At 43.8% G+C, this 17,955-nt stretch overlaps 1 protein-coding gene across 2 annotated transcripts in view; it reads left to right on the forward strand.

Moving 5' to 3' along the window:
- The window catches only part of ALPK1 (alpha kinase 1), a 323,413-nt gene that overhangs the window by 275,748 nt on the left and 29,710 nt on the right, over window positions 1–17,955 (forward strand). For both annotated transcript variants that reach the window (XM_069241565.1, XM_069241574.1), the window contains exon 12: window positions 15,527–15,680. In XM_069241565.1, coding sequence (XP_069097666.1) covers window positions 15,527–15,680 — 154 coding nt within the window. The remainder of the gene's footprint in view (window positions 1–15,526; window positions 15,681–17,955) is intronic.

Here is a 17,955-nt window from a genome sequence, read left to right on the forward strand (position 1 = left end):
GGCTGCTGACTGATGCCTTTGCTCCTTCACAGCTGGCAAATTTCTTCACAGCAGAACCCCTCCACCACAGAGAAAACTCTCTCAAGTTCAGACACGGTGAGCAAGCATCCTTGCCTTTTCACCATGGGCCCACTGCTGGCTTCTGTAGATGCTTGTTACAACCAAAGACCAGTCTTGAACAACCACTTACCACTCAGGCCAGACTTTTATCACTTCTGATTAATAGGCTGATCCAATCAGATGTTCTGCTACTTCTGAATCCTGGGTACCCCTCCAATCCGGAGGCACATGTATGTCATGCTCACTGCATGTGCAAGGCATACAAGAATGAGTTACTGTCCTTCAAGACAGGCTTTTGGAAGCAGCCCGGGCTATTCCCCTGGTAGGAATTTTAATTAACTCCAGACCTGGAGGCACTGACTATCACCAAAGAGAAAGGGGGAGGCCCCCTACCAGCAGAGTTAGGGCAGCTAAACCCAGATAAGAGCAAGTGTCCACCTCTAGCCCACCAGGCTTCTCCAAGGAATAGGGTGGGGCACAGGGAGCTGGAATGTCAAGCAGAACTGCTCAGCTCATGTGAAACACAATGGGTCACCTCACCATTCTCCCCTAGGGATCCTACTGGCTCTCAAACACACATCCCAGGTAGGCAAAGGCAACAGGGCCACAGGTAAAGAAGACTGCACAGACTTGATCAGGAGGGTGGCTAGTAGCCCCCCACCAAGGGTACAGGGATACATGTATCCCTGACTATAGATTTATTGCTGCCACCACTGTCAGTCTACCACTGCCTTGGTAGAGAGGACACTAGCCACTCTGTGTAATAGGGGTGCACCATGCATGTCCCCCTTGACCTCTGAGCTAAGCTCTAGGGTCTCAGTCCATGTAAACAGGGAGATCCTCAGTGGATGTTCACGTTCACCAAGGTAGGGATCTAAAAACCAAATAGTAACTTTTAAGTGACTTGCCTGTAGATCACCTGAAGGCAGGGGAAACTCCCTCTCCAGAGAGATGCAGAAGACTTACCGTCCCAAAACTTGTTTTTTTCCTTTTTTTCAATTCCCAATATGATGGTCCACAGGCTACTGGTGTGGTGAGGTCCCCTTGAGGTAGTGAGTCTGTCAGCCAAATAGACAGAGATGCCGGTTATAATGACTCTGCAGATGAAGAAGTCCTTCTCAAGAAACTGCAAGCATGAGTGGGTCATCAAGGGAATTTGCAGTGTTTGATTGCTTGTTGTTTTGTGAGGTGTTTCCCTTCCATTATAGAAAAGGCCACACGAACAGCCAACTTTATCAGGTTTGTGAATAGATTTGACAACAATATTGCATATCAAATAACCCAAATAACCCAAATAATGCAGTCAGTTGTGGGTAGAATTCTCTCTTATAATGCTGAAAGTCAGGCTTTGACAATGCAACCAAATCACTCATAGTATTTTAGAAGAGAACCTGGAAAACGTCTCACTCTTGTTGGATGGTTGCACTGTGAATGCAATGAAAAGGATCAAAGGTTTTCAGCCCATGGCCATGATCATGCGAAAAGGCATCACTTAACATAAAGTTAGGAGGAAAATTCAAACATCAACTGACAAGTGATATGACATTGAAAACGTATAAAAGGAATAAATGAGGAATCACCACTGCCCTCTTAGTGCATCTAGGGCAAAAGAGAATGAGCTCAGTTTAGCTACCACTTCAGATGATGACATGAATCACCAGATTAAATGTTGCTAAACCCAAAAGAAAGCACTTAAACTATGACTGGTTGTGGAGATCCCATGGTGTGACACCTTTACTGTCAACAAACACACTCAGTCCATTTAAAATAGGAAATTCCTTGCTCTTGCAAAGGCAGATGTTTTAATGTTGAATGGTAAACTGGTGCAAAAACATAGAACCGTCTGTGTCAAGGACATGATGTCACATCATAGGATTTAAGACATTTGATGTTCCTCTCCCAAGACTGTTGTCACTTAAGGAAAAGAAGACTTGTGGCCATTGTTCAAAAAGATGGAATTTGATACTGAAAGGTTTATATGCTAATCCTTCTTGAGAACCATTGCAGTAGACATGATCATTGAAAGAAAGGGAAAACCTAATATGAGATTAGCTTGCATATGGTTTCACCATTTCTTCATCAGTCCTAGTATTCATGTGAAATTATTTGACCCATTTGCTTGATGGTATACAAAAAAGAGATTTTCCTACCACCATCTGAATAGTTGAACATTGTTTTTGGCACTCTAACTTCTATTATCTAATCTATTTTTGGATAACTTCTTTTTGTACTAATGCATTTGTGCCTTTTTCTAATGTTTGCAATAGTATAAATGAAGTTTTATTCTGTTTTAGCTATTTTTCATGAATAGTCTGGTCAAAAGACTCACAATGTCAGAAGTGCAAATATAATCATCCACTCATTTGTTCATTCTCATGGAGCCAATGTATTTGTATCTGAAAACCTCTGTAAATAGCTACTGTAGTAGGCCTAAATAAATTCTGCAGCTGTAATAAATACTAAAGCAACTGGTAGCATAACGATGGGAGTGAAGCTGCATGTGAAGCACTTGTTATAATATCTGTTAGAAATGGGGTCTTTGGTTGGCAGTCAGTTGCACTCTGTCCAACCAGGGACCCTCACTATATTCAGGGCAATGGAGAAACACACTTAGATAACCTCTACGTATCCCCTTGTTAGCTTAGCACAAGCAGTCAGACTTTTCTCAGAAGCCATGTGTAAAGTGTTTGTACAAAAACACAAACAGTAATACAGTGTAAACACTACAAAATGGACACCACACCAGTTTAGAAGAATAGGTAATATTTATCTAAATCAAACTAAACAAAAACAACAAAAATCCAACATACACAAGTCAAGATATGAATTTTCAAAAGAATAAAAGTCTTACTCCATATAAAACAATGGAAACATTGATTTTACACAAAGTACCTGATTAGCGTAAAAAATAAAGCTGCAGGGACGGGTGTGCACCGGAAAAGTCCACAATGTCTCGATTTCTAACACGCAAGTGAGGCTGTGTGTCATTTCCTTCTCCGGTCAGGTCGGCGATGCATCATTTTCAACCCTTGCAAGAGAGCGTTGCGTCGATTTCTGAACTGGGCACCTCAGATCCGCGAAGGGTTGGGATGACTTTGACGCCCGAGCTGCGGGGGCTTTGCGTCGATATCAGCAGCTGTAAGCGGGTGTTGCGAGGCGTTTCTCCAGCCACGATGCGTCGATCTTAGAGCTGCGATGCAGGTGGAGCTTCGATTTCAGCCACAAAGCCGGCGGTGTGTGGTTTATCAGCCGTGTTGCAGATAGTGCATTGAAAATTTCCCTGCATGGCGTTTTGTGTGTGGATTTCAGTCCTTGTTCTGCCAACTTCACCTTTCAAGGGACCAGAGACTGGATAGGGCATCACTTGGCAGGGCAGGAGTCTCAGCAGAGAGCACAGGTGCTGGCAGAGGAAGTCTTTGATGGCCCTGAGACTTCAAAACGGTAGGCAAGCTCAGTTCAAGCCCTGGGAGATTCTTCTCAAACATGAATGCACAACAAAGTCCAGCCTTTGTCCCCTTTCACATGCAGAAACAGCAACTGCAGGATAGCCCAACAAAGCACAGTCACAGGCAGGGGCAGCACTTCTCCTCAGCTCTTCTCCTCTGCAGAGGTTCTGCTTGTATCCAGAAGTGATCTAAATCTCAGGGGTTTTGGATCCAGTACTTATACCCCTTTCTCTCTTTGAAGCTGGCAAACGTCAAAGGGAAGTCTCTCTTGTTTGCAAGATCCTGCCTTGCCCAGGCTGGGCCGTAGACACACACCAGGGGGATGGAGACTGCATTGTGAGAGGGCAGGCACATCCCATTCAGGTGCAAGTGACCACTCCTCCCTCTACTTTGGCACAGATGGCCCATCAGGATATGCAGGCTACACCCCGGCTCCCTTTGTCTCACTGTCTAGAGGGGATTCACAAACAGCCCAACTGTCAAACTGACCCAGACAGGAAATCCACAAACAACAAGAGTCACAGAATGGTTTAGGCAAAATGCCTACTTTCTACAAGTGGCATTTTCAACTAACAATCTAAAAACCAACTTTACTGAAATATGTATTTTTAAATTGTGAGTTCAGCGACCCCAAACTCCATGTTTCAATCTGCTCTCAAAGAAAATCTAGACTTTAATCATATTTAAAGGCAGCCCCCATGTTAACCTATGATAGAGATAGGCCTTGCACAATGAAAAACAGAATTTGGCAGTTTCACTGTTAGGGAATGTAAAACCCATCAGTGCATGTCCCACCTTTAACATACACTGCACCCTGCCCATGGGGCTACCTAGGGCCTACCTTAGGAGTGCCTCACATGTACAGAAAGGGAAGCTTTGGGCCGGGCAAGTGGGTACACTTGCCAAGTCGAATTGGCAGTTTAAAACTGCACACACAGACACTGCAGTGGCAGGTCTGAGCCATGTTTACAGGGCCACTATTGTGGGTGGCACAATCAGTACTGCAGGCCCACTAGTAGCATTTGGTTTACAGGCACTAGGCACCTCTAGTGCACTTTACTAGGGGCTTACTAGTAAATCAAATGTGCCAATGTCCTGCTATTTGATGGAGTTTTGTTTTGACCAATGACTTTGTGTTTCACCACTGCGCATATTAGTTGCTCAATGTTCACCAGTAGCACATGGTATGTTTTGTTCAGTTTAGCCGCCTATGGGCTTTGACATTGCATTAGTCATTACATTCTGTATTGTGCCTATTGGCTTTGACATGGCATTAGCCATTACTTTCTGTATTCAGTTGAGCCGCCTATGGGCTTTGACATTGCATTAGCCATTACATTCTGTATTCTGCCTATTGGCTTTGACATGCTGTATCCAGTCTAGCCGCCTATTGGCTTTGACATTGCATGCCTATTGACTTTGACATGATGTATTCAGTTTAGCTGCCTATTGACTTTGACATGCTATTAGATATTCTGCCTATTGGCTTTGACATGATATCATATATTACATTTTGTATTCAGCTCCGCTGCCTATTGGCTTTGACATGATATCATATATTACACTTTGTATTCAGCTTAACTGCCTATTGGCTTTGACATGATATTCAGCTCCGCTGCCTATTGGCTTTGACATGATATTATACATTACACTTTGTATTCAGCTCCGCTGCCTATTGGCTTTGACATGATATTATACATTGCATTTTATATTCAGCTCAGCTGCCTATGGGCTTTGACATGATATAAGACATTGCATTTTGTATTCAGCTTAGATGCCTATTGGCTTTGACATGACACTAGACATTGCATTTGATATTTAGGTTAGCTGCCTATTGCCTTTAACATGACATTGCATTTGATATTTAGGTTAGCTGCCCATTGCCTTTAACGTGGAGTTAGACATGGCAGTTGAGAATCTAAGCTGTATTTTTCCAAGCTGTGTTTTTGCACCAGAGAACCAAGATGTTTTGCTCTCACAGTAGACTAGACCTGATAAGAGAGAGTACATGGGCGTCGTTTCTCTTCCCTTGAGCTTGGGAACAGGAGTAGTCTTGGAGACCTGGCCAGTCTCCAAAAGGCTTGCTCAGTTTCCCAGGTCTGAGAGGAGGGGGCACACCTTTGTAACGAATGTAACAGGCTGCAGAGAGTCAGATTCGAATCTGCCGGACCTCGTGCTGGAGCTTGGCGCAGGCTGCCAGCAATCCCGTGTGGGTAGATGAATCTCTCTTTCTCGCGGCTGACAGGGGTCCTCAGCTTGCAGACCTTAGAAAGATGAAGCTGTGAATAGTTCCCACACGGTGAAGTATTTGTTTTGCTTTGCATTCAATATTTTATAAATATAACCTGCTGTGTATATTGCAAACTGATATATTTTGTTTGATTAACGCGGACTGGAAAGCTACTAATTCGTCATTCATTCATAAACATTGTGGTTGGGGAAGAATAAAATAACAATAAAAGTCTTCTTTGACCTCAGAAGTGCATTTCTGTTGTGTTATGTTAGTGCTTAGAGACTAAATAAGAGGAAAGCACTACAGCCAATCATGGAAAAGCCAATTACACATGCATTTCACATAGGAGCACTTGCACTTTAGCACTCCTTAGCAGTGGTAAAGTGCCCAGAGTAGCAAAAACAGAGTCCAGCACACATCAACAACCTGGGAAGCAGAGGCAAAAAGTTAGGGAAGACCACACCAAGGATGCCACATTGAGCAATATCCAAAGTTGATAAAGTCATCACTTTGATATTGCTTCAATTTGAGCAGAGAACAAAAGATTCTCATTGTATAGGTCCCAAGTTTTTTACTGTATTGTCAAGGTGTGGATACAGCCCCAGGATTTCAGTCCATGCATCAAAACTGAAGCCTATACATACTGGTTTTAGAAAGCTTTAGAAAGTTGGGCTACATCCAAGGATGGACGTTAGTGAGGGGGCTGTCTTTGGGGCATCGATCTTAGAAAGTTCTTGGTGTAGGCCTATAAGAAGATTGCAGCCCAAGATTAGAGTGCGTGTAATGGGGGTGCAGATGATTATTAAACAATGCTGGGGTGCCAAAATGGCCACAGGATGAACTACTGATGTAAAAGGGATCATACCCACAAACTATTAGTGGTTAGGTAGAGTAGGACCCCCATGAAGCACAGTCCATTCCAATCCTCATTTCCGCCAGGCATCCAATAAGATGTCATAAGAAGATATGCCAAAAGCCTCTAGCAAGTCTAATAGTGTGATAGTACTGATGTCATACATATGAGAAGGTTATCCTTCAGTGCTATGACTACTGAATCTGTATGATTCCCCAGTCTTAACCTCTACTGGAAAGGATCTACTAAACAAAAAAATCATGTCCGGCTTGTGGTGAATCCATTTTAGTTTCCCACTGAGCACAGGAGTTAGCTTAGCCTTTTGCTTGCAGGGCTGTTGCCCTCGTCATTTAGTGACATTTTACCTATTTAGCATGCTCTGTTTTATTTCATTTATTGTATTATTTCTTTTAGCTTTTGACTGCTGTTAACATTTTATTAAAAATTTTTTTGCTGTAGCTTATCGGTGCCATCATGAGAAGGCATCATTATCAGTGATGTACGTAGTTCTCTTCCAGGGGATCCTCATCAATAGTCATACACATTGAATATTCCCGCCCTTGTGCGGGACCCCGGAGCATATATAAAATACACACATATTATACATGTGTAACAAACAGTCATGCAGGCTATCATGTTAAAAACAGGCTAAAATGCTTTATTTCTATGAAGTTATTTTTTTTATATTCTAAAAACTACAATAGAGCATAAATATCTACCCAAGCTCCTAAAACTAGGCTTAGGGAAGTAAGCAGCAGCAAATTCTAGAGAAAAAATAGAAAAAACTGCATTGAAAAACAATGAAGCATTCTTAGCCAATAGGCTGCATGCAGGTTAACACAGGAGAACCATAAAAACTTTGCCACCGTGCCTTTAAGACCCTGAGCACCTCCAGTATCCCACCATGCCTCAGGGGTGAAGGAAAGGTGACAGTTGGTTCACAGTTAGGTCAGTTCTTTTTTCCGGCTTCTTCTGAGAGGATCCTGGAGCATTGAGCTCTCAGTTTTTCTGAGTTTTTCTCAGAAAAATTATTTTAAAAAGCGTTTTTTCACTTTTTGTCAAATGCCCTGCTTGTGGGAAGAAGAAGGCCCAGTCAGATCCCCACTCTCTGTGTATAGTGTGCCTGCCTCAGAGTCACTGCCCTGACACTTGTAAGTACTGCAAGAACATGTCTAAGAGGACTCTGAAAGACAGAGAGAAGATCCGGCTACATGGGCTTCAGGAGAGGCAAAGAACCTCGTCCTCCTCACTTCCCAGACAACCAGAAGGCCATTCTCAGGAGAGAATGGCTCGGTCGATGTCAGCAGGTAGGAAAGTACCTGTTTGTTCACCGTCGACGTCGTCGCTACCACCGTCTCACCGGCATAGATCGCCGTCGACGGCGACACACCCGACGTCGAAGGAAACGGTGTCGAGGGAACATCATCGCAGAGGCAGGTCTCCGTCGACGGCAGCCCGCCGATCGACGTCGAGCCATCGCCGGCGTGCCCGGTCGCCGCCAAAGGCTGTGCGCCCCCCGACGTCAGGACACACGACGTCGAAATCACCACGACAGCATGAGAGACATCCGCCGTCGACCTCCCACCGCTCCACGTCGAGGCACACGACGGCGAGCAGGTCGAGGTCCAAGGATCGCCGTTCGACGTCAAGGCAGAACATCGCCCCACGCCAGACAAGGCCGCGCCATCTCCAGTGGTCTCCATACCGAGCGACTCTTCTTGGTCAAGAGCGGCATCATCTGGGCATGTCTCGCCCATCAATCTATCTCCGAGATGGCTGGAGAGCCTTAACAGACCAGCGGCCTCCCCAGATTCGCAATATTCGCGAATGTATTCGCCTACTGCCTCCCTGCCAAGAACACCATCACCGACAGCCAGGGCAGAACGGGCTCGTTCTGCTCCTCGCCAACCGGCCGCGAGGCCTAGGCGCTCTGCTACAGCGTCTCGCAGCAGGTCTCGTTCTCAACGAAGATCCAGGTCTCGTTCAAGAAGATCACCCTCTTGGTCTTCATCAGGTTCATCTGTGGGGCGTTACTCACCCACCCTAACAGATTCACCACCTGCTAGAGTCTCACTGGTGGATGACATTGCCACGTTTAACGAGGTGCTGCTAAGAGGAGCGCAGAAACTCAACATAGAGGTTCCAGAGCCATCTACCTCCTCATCAGTCATCTTTGAGACTCTACAACAGAGATCAGCATCAAAAAAGCTGCTGCCTCTAGTGCCTGGTTTGTTGCAGCCAACCATGGACACTTTTCTGGCCCCTGCCTCGCTTAAATCTGCCCCGGCTAGGATTCTCAAAAAATACAAGGCTCCCGAACAGGACCCTTTGTTCCTCAGGAAGCATCCGCCACCGGACTCGGTTATAATAGCTGCCGCCCGAAAAACCCACTCGGTGGCATCTTCATCCATGGTACCCCCAGATAAAGAGAGCAGGCATCTAGACTCTCTGGGGAGAAAGATATGCGGGACGGCGGCTTCGGCAATGAAAGTCTCCAGTGCGTCTGCGCTCGTGGGCAGGTATGATCGTTCTCTGTGGGACTCGCTCAGTAGATTCACAGAAAAATTGCCCAGAGAGGACAGACAAGATTTTCAGAAGATACTGCAAGAAGGATGCCTGGTATCCAACCAGGTTATCAGCGCGGCAGCAGATGGGGCGGATTTAGCTGCTCATGGGTACGCACATGGAATCTGTGCAAGGAGATCTTCCTGGCTGAGACTCACTGGTTTGAAACAGGAAGCACAACAACGCATCCTGAATCTCCCATTCGCCGGGAACTCTCTATTCGGTGCCAATGCAGACGAAGAAATGGCCCGCATGAAGACCGAGGTGGATACCATGAGGGCAGTGGGCCTGGAAAGAAAGAAAGATTTCAGGCGGAGGTACAGGCCGTATGACAGGCGCCCTTTCCAGCAGAGGGTTCAAACCCCTCATTGGTCGCAAAGGTCACAGCAACGACAGGGACGCCCCCTTTTTCAACTGAGAAACACAAGGGAGCGAGGGTCAAGTAGACCTCAACAGTCCACTCCGAAAGCACCCACCAAGCAATGTAATCTCGCTTCCCTCGACACTATACACCACTCCAGTGGGGGGAAGTATTACAGCTTATCTTCGCGAGTGGCACTCTATCACAAGAGACAAATGGGTGCTCAATATTGTCGAACATGGCTATTCTCTTCTTTTCAAACAGCCTCCACCACACTTGCCACCAACCAAAGACAATCCATCTCATCTCAGCTTGCTACGCAAGGAGGCTCTCGCCCTCCTAAAAAAGAATGCCATAGAAAAGGTTCCACCTGCACACAGAGGACAGGGGGTCTACTCCCGTTACTTTCTGGTGGCGAAGAAGGGTCGAGAGGGTGTTTTCAGGCCAATTCTGGACCTACGGCTGCTGAACAAATACATAAGGAAGCAGAAGTTCAGGATGCTAGCACTTCACCAGATTTTCCCTCAACTACATCAGGGAGACTGGATGTGCTCCATCGACCTGCAGGATGCGTACTTTCACATCCCAATAGCTCCCAAACATCGAAAATTCCTGCGCTTCAGAGTAGCGTTACAGCAATACCAGTTCAGAGTTCTACCCTTTGGCCTGAAATCTGCCTCAAGAGTTTTCTCGAAATGTATGGCAGTGGTGGCGGCGCATCTTCGAAAACAAAGGATATACATATATCCATACCTAGACGACTGGCTACTGAAGGCTTCTTCTCCGGAGCAGGCGAGAAGCCATCGGGACATTGTACTCGGAGTTTGCGAAGCTCTAGGTCTTCAGGTCAATTACCAAAAGTCAACCTTGATTCCAACACAGAATCTTCACTACCTGGGAGCTATCATAAACACAGAACTCCAAAAAGTGTATCCTTCGGAGGAACGACTATCCTCAATAGGCAGGAAGTGTCAGGACCTGTTGAGAGCCAACGCACCTACGGCACGTCAGGTGACATCGCTGCTGGGCTCCATGGCATCATGCATTTTTATTGTCCCAAATGCCAGACTCCACATGAGACCCCTCCAAGAGGCATTGGAGACCAACTGGAGCCAAAGAACAGGTCGCTGGGAGGACACGGTGCAGCTACCGGCGGTAGCACTTCAGTCATTGAGATGGTGGATGCACAGACCTCACCTGTCAGTGGGTGCTCCGTTTCACCAGGTGCTTCCATCCGACACCCTAGTAACGGATGCGTCTCTTCAGGGATGGGGGGCTCATCTGGGTCCCTTTCAAGCGCAAGGTCTGTGGTCAGACAAGGAAAAGAAGTACCACATCAATCTGCTAGAACTCAGAGCGGTCCATCTGGCTCTCAAGTCTTTCATACCACTAATTCAGGGGAAAACGCTCTTAATACAGACGGACAATACAACCACAATGTATTACTTGAACAAACAAGGGGGAACGAGATTCCTACCCCTATTGCGAGAGTCCCAAGCGATATGGCATTGGCTCCTGGCCAGAGGAATGTCAATTACAGCGGTTCACCTGCCAGGTCAGCAGAACGTGGAAGCAGATTTTCTGAGCAGACACCTAGAGGACGCTCACGATTGGGTCCTACACGGCGAAGTCGCAGAATACATCTTCGCGCAATGGGGTCGGCCTCAACTGGATCTCTTCGCAGACGAAGTAAACAAGAAATGCCCAGACTTCGCATCCAGGTTCTACCGTCCGGGATCTCGAGGGAATGCCCTGTTGATCGACTGGTCAGGGATATTTCTCTACGCTTTTCCGCCGATTCCCCTCATTCCGGCAGTGATCAGCAAACTTTACAGATCCAGGACCAGAATGATTCTTATAGCGCCACAATGGCCCTGTCAATTCTGGTACACAGATCTCCTCAACCTGTCGGAAAAACCTCACAGGAGGCTGCCGTGCAGACCGGATCTTCTGAGCAGAATGGAGGGCAGAATTCTACATCCCAACCTACCCTCTCTGAGCTTAACAGCATGGCTCCTGAATTCCTGCAGTATGGGCACCTAGGACTCTCACAGGAGTGCATGAACATCTTGAAAGAGTCCAAACGGCCTTCCACGCGACGTTCTTACGCTTTTAAGTGGAAGAGATTCTACATATGGTGCTGTCAGCAAGGTCATAATCCCATACGGGCGCAGGAGGATGTCATACTGTCCTATTTGCTTCATCTAGCGAAGTCCGGTCTGCAGGTATCGTCTATTAAGGTACATTTGTCTGCTATTACAGCTTATCGCAAGTCACCTTCTCAGGAATCCTTCTTTACGAAACCTGTAGTCAAGGATTTCTTAGAAGGTTTGAAGAAAGTTTTTCCGCCCATTCGGAGACCTTCTCCTCCATGGGAACTGAACATAGTCTTGGCAAAACTTATGGGCCTTTCCTTTTGAGCCTATACATAAGGCCTCTTTACAACACCTTACGTGGAAGATGGCTTTTCTAGTGGCCATTACTTCAGCGAGGAGGGTCAGTGAAATCCAGGCCTTGTCTTCCAAAGAACCGTACACGGTTTTTCATGACAATAGAGTGGTTCTACGAACTCACCCATCTTTCCTTCCGAAGGTGGTGTCAGAATTCCATATCATCAGACCATATCTTTACCGACTATCTTTCCCAATCCGGAGACTCCGGCAGAGAAAGCATTGCACTCCTTAGACTTGAAAAGAGTGCTGAAATTTTATCTGGATAAGACAAAATCGATTAGACATTCTAACCGCTTGTTTGTAAACTATGGTCATTTGAGGACAGGAGAGGCAGCATCTAAACGAACAATATCAAGATGGATAGTTTCTTGTATTGTTAATACTTACCAGCTAGCTAATAAACAATTACTAGCGCGGCCTAGAGCGCATTCCACAAGGGGAAAAGCGGCTACTGCTGCCCTCCTTAACAATGTTCCGATATCTGAGATTTGTAAGGCTGCTACATGGAAGTCTGTCCATACGTTTACGAGACATTACTGTTTAGACTCAGATGCAAGAGCGGATGCCCAAGTGGGGCAGGCCTCTCTAAGAAATCTATTTGCGTAATACCTATCTATTCCTGCACTTCTATCGGACAGTCCGCTGGATTTAGGGATGGGCTTGCTAATCTATTCAATGTTTATGACTATTGATGAGGATCCCCTGGAAGAGAAGGATAAGTTACTTACCTGTAAATCCTAGTTCTTTTCCAGGGGTATCCTCATCAAAGTCATAAACAACCCAACCTCCTCCCCGGACGCACGTCTCCTAGAAGTGCAGAACAGACTGTATTTTGAATCTGTTATACAAATTGTCACCGTAAAAAGAACTGACCTAACTGTGAACCAACTGTCACCTTTCCTTCACCCCTGAGGCATGGTGGGATACTGGAGGTGCTCAGGGTCTTAAAGGCACGGTGCCAAAGTTTTTATGGTTCTCCTGTGTTAACCTGCATGCAGCCTATTGGCTAAGAATGCTTCATTGTTTTTCAATGCAGTTTTTTCTATTTTTTCGCTAGAATTTGCTGCTGCTTACTTCCCTAAGCCTAGTTTTAGGAGCTTGGGTAGATATTTATGCTCTATTGTAGTTTTTAGAATATAAAAAAAAAGAAAAAAAAAAAAACTTCATAGAAATAAAGCATTTTAGCCTGTTTTTAACATGATAGCCTGCATGACTGTTTGTTACACATGTATAATATGTGTGTATTTTGTATATGCTCCGGGGTCCCCGCACAAGGGCGGGAATATTCAATGTTTATGACTTTGATGAGGATACCCCTGGAAAAGAACTAGGATTTACAGGTAAGTAACTTATCCGTATTGTCATTATGACCCTTTCTCACTTACGTGTGACAGGAACATAATGCACACTTGTTGGGGATTTTTTTATGTAGTTGCCGACACAAGTCTTCATCCATTATCACTTGTTTAAGAACAAACCTGCAGCAGGAATCCTACATGAGCTGTATTAATACACCTCACACAGACAAGGTCATTAGAGGGGGTCCTTCTAGCTGCCATCTATGCTGCACGTCACCGTACTATAGAATTCAGCCTTTGTATCTCCACAGAGTCTGACCTAGAGACCTCATTCCAAGGTAACAAGGGTTGGGGGGCGCTTCTTATGGACAAGGTACTGGCAGATTAGAGTTTATCACACCCAGCTCACTTTAGGGTAGAGATTAGGCTCTCTTGCTAGGAACTGCATATCTTGTGTTATTGCAGAATGGTAGGGGTTTTTATATTCACAACTCTCATCTTCACAATATTGCTTTTATTATTGTTCATTATCCTAATCATTGTGGCCTATGCATTTTATCGTAGATTGCAGTCTTTTCAATAAATCGATTGAAAACTCTCCTGCATCTCCTTCATTGCCTGTGTGTGACTGAGACTTGTTGCTAATGAGAGAAAAGGGTAACTTCTGTTCCACCATGACTCCCCTGAGAAGTTGCACCTAGAGTCCATGCGTAAGGGTATCAGAAACCACCTTTTACTGTTTGGGTTTTTGGTGAGGTACTGCTTGTGAGCCGGGAGGGTTTGGCTGGCAGTTGTGACTTGTTGTAGGATTGACTAAGTTGTTTACAAACAAAAGTGCTGTCACCCCTAAACCAGCAGTTTAGCTAGGAGTGAGATTCCAACTACGACAAGCTCTCATGTATGTACATTTGAAAAGTTTAGCAGCGTGCATCCATTTATAAATCAAGGAAAAATGTACATTTCATTTGTGTTCAGTAAACATTTTTCAAAGATGCCTTACAACAGTGCCTTTCTTGCAGACATCAGTGACACGACTAGACTCAGCCCATGTCAATACATGAGCCTTACCTGTAACTATCAGCGATTGGCCCTTGGGGAGAAGGAAACTACTTTTGGCAGGCAATAAATGATCAGTGCTTTTTACATAAAATTACTGTATCACTACTGGACGCATTATCCAGTAGTGAATTCTCCTGATTTACATGTAGGTCAGCTAAACAGAAATATAGGTTGCCATCATATTCCACTTCAGGTTCAGCCATCTCAGTGGAATGACACTTGGACCTGTGCTCCATAGATCCACTCTTGTTCATTCTCATACTCATACGGTGCCAGTCATGTCGCCTAAGCTGACATTAGCAACTGGTTACATGGTTCAACAATGAATGAAAAACAAAAGCCTAAGTAAAAACTCTTTTGAATTTTTTAAGAAAGGCATAAAATCCTAATCAATTGTTTTGACAAATATTGATGCAGAAATAGTGTACCGTAGGGACTACGGGCCAGATGTACAAAAGGTTTTTACCCATTCTGTGTCTATGGGAACATCCTTTTGTACATCTGGCCCTACCTTTCTCAAAGGGTCGGCAGTTGCTAATTTTAATTTTTTTAAGGTAAGAAGGTAATCTTCAGCGTTTTGTACATTCTGTTCATTTTACTCCAAAAGATACCCACTTTCAGAAGGGGCTTAAAACATTCCTATTCACAAAAACATTGAAACTAAAAGCTACTTCACATCTCTGTTGCTTTTAAACCTGAATGTTTACTAATCTCATGGTTTTGCACCATATAATAAACCCCATATACCCTACCAACCAGCACTCCTTCCCTTCATCCCTGTTACTGTTATACGATGAGAATGGTGTGCCCCGCTGAGTATCAAAGACAGAATATGGTGGTATGGAACTATCAAGGACAAAATATCGAAAATGACATATCGAAAGGTAAGTATAGCGAACTGCAAACGTACCTTGGAAAAATATATTTGTTTTCAAAGAACATAGATGTGGACTTAGGAATAGTAAATCTATACTTTCTTTATATGTACTTATCTTTCGATGACTTAATCTTCGATATTTTGTCCATCATATTCTTATATGACAATATTTCTGTCTTCAATATTCAGTAGTCCAATAGTTAAGAAAACAAAAATATCTTCGTGTACGGTTGTTAAATTTGGAAAGCACACTTATACCGGAAGTGCAGCTGTGTTATCTAAAATTGTTGAATAAATAAATGTGACATCTGTTATTCATAGCTGCGCTCCTCCTGAAATATTCCAAGAAGTCTGGCCTGTGGACAGCCCAGGAAACAATTGTGCATATTGGAGACAGGCTCAGGGTGGACAAGCCAGGCAAACAGAGGAACGCATTTTGGATCCACTGTTTGCACCAAGATGAAACTCTCGGGAGGTAAAGTATTCAGAAACTTATATTATATAATAATTACTATCCGTTGATTGCATAGTCTGTTGACCATAGGGTCTGTGCTCTATTCATAGACACCATTAATGTTGCAACATCTATTCCAGGTGTCACTACTAATTGATTAATACATACAGCGATTAGAAACCATTTCAACCAAACTTTCAGACTACTTAGTTGAATAGTTACCTTTTCCTGGCAAACTCAAAACAGAGCTTGGTGTGTGAATATTGCTACACTAAAATGTGGTGTGACTGTTATACAAGATAACGTTTCCAAATAAGAGCTGAAACAGAACTCTAATGATTGTGGATGTTTTTGGTGTTATATAACTAATCTTTAAGATTTACTCAGGTATCTAAGGAAACAGATCTCCAGCTACCTGATCTCCGATTGTCATCATGGAAACCCCGGTAGAAGTGGTACCCGAAAACGTGTAGAGAATGCAATAAAGAACAATTCCGGGCTGTAAAGGAAAAGAAAAAACAGAGAATATCAATATAAAGCACCAACATAAACAACGCGCTCGTCAAACAAACAAACCACTGATTAGGACAAGCAGGATTATCTAGATGAAATTTCACCAGTTTGCAGAAATTCCAATCCTCTCAACCTCTCACCATCAAAGGCAGTCATGGGAATCATAAACCCAGACATGTATCCACAGGGAGGCAACCAAATGCAAAAGAACATTCCATGCAGACTGAAGTCAAAGGTATAAATGTAGAAAGTGCAATCAGAGAAGGTGATTAAACCAGATTGCGAGCAACACCAAAATTGTCATAAACAGTACAGTGGGCAACTCAGGCAGATTTGTACTGCATTCCTAGATCAAGAGCAAGAAAACAAGTACATGGAATACTATGAGCTGCACAGAGTAAACATGTTTGGGCGTCATCATAGTCTGCTAGTGAATGCGTTTTATGGATTGCATTGCAAACATGGCCAACTTACATGCACCACAGCATCTGTTATGTTCTGGGGATTGTAGAACTACTGGGTCTCACTTTGTGCATTGTAGCTCCTGCGTTTGCTTGCTGTGGAATCTTGAGTAGAATACTTAACTAGTATTTTTATATCAAGACCAATGAAAACAATTTCACACATAAAACAAATAAAACAGGAAAAATCACTTTGAAAAGTATTTCATACTTGTTTGAACTATCCCTAGATAATTACCAAGGCAAACAGAGGCAGAGTTGCAGTGGTATAAAAGAAAAATATGTGATGTTTCTACCTTACTTTCTTACTTATGTACCAACTCCTTGCTTTCCAGGATCTCAAAACATACATAGGTGGGCAGTGTTTTCCTCTGGGATGTTAAGAGGATGACAACTGAACATCTAGCAAAGACCACTCTACCCCTGCAGTCAACACTGCAATTCTGAGCCTAGACATCCATTAAACGACATCATGGATGAGACTGAGCATAAACCTTCTGGACCTTGACAACTTGGACTATGTAGAGGACAATACCATGGAACAGAAACAGCAGAGTGGGAAAGACAAATCCAGTGAGAGAAACCATTCAGAGCACAGCACAAGGTCTGCATCACCCCTGTGTCTTAGGAACATCAATCAGGATAATAGATACGTTAGCCACTTAAGTATGAAGTGTTTTTTCTTTTTTTAACTTTTACTTGGAAAAGGTAGCCAGGCCTCAGAACAGGTAGAGTAAGGGTAGAGGAACACATGGATGTATTTTTAATTCACTAATAATGTCATGCAAAATAACAATGCAGGGCATTTAAATGAAAGTGGATGCAAGGCATCTTTCAAAAATATTAGATGGCAGACCTTGTAATATGCCTTATACTGGTACTGATTCGGGATTGGCTGTCTTTGGTGGGCTTGCCACAGTTCTGGGGCTGCAGCAACCTCCTTCGGCTCACTGTTAAAAGCTATGCTCAGTTAGGCAGATAGGTAAATATGATTAAAAAACAGAGAAATTCACTAAAAAAACAGAGGTTAGGTTGAATTATAATTATGTATAGTAATAAGATCTTACTCAATGTTTCAAAAACCCCTCAAAGTTCACTGAAAGAACCACAGGTTAAAGTGACATTACAGTTAGGGATGATAGTTTTCTTACTTTATGATTAAAAAGTCTTAGAAATTCACTAAAAAATCCCTAAGTTTAAAATTATGTACCAAGATTCTAGATTACACTACAAAAAAAAAAAAAAAAAACATTGATTGAAAAAAACCCTAACGTTAATGTGCTGTTATAGTTAGGCCTTCTCATAATATAAAAACTATTGTT

Source organism: Pleurodeles waltl, chromosome 1_2 (genome assembly GCF_031143425.1).
Source record: "Pleurodeles waltl isolate 20211129_DDA chromosome 1_2, aPleWal1.hap1.20221129, whole genome shotgun sequence".
Classification (NCBI taxonomy): Eukaryota; Metazoa; Chordata; class Amphibia; order Caudata; family Salamandridae; genus Pleurodeles; species Pleurodeles waltl.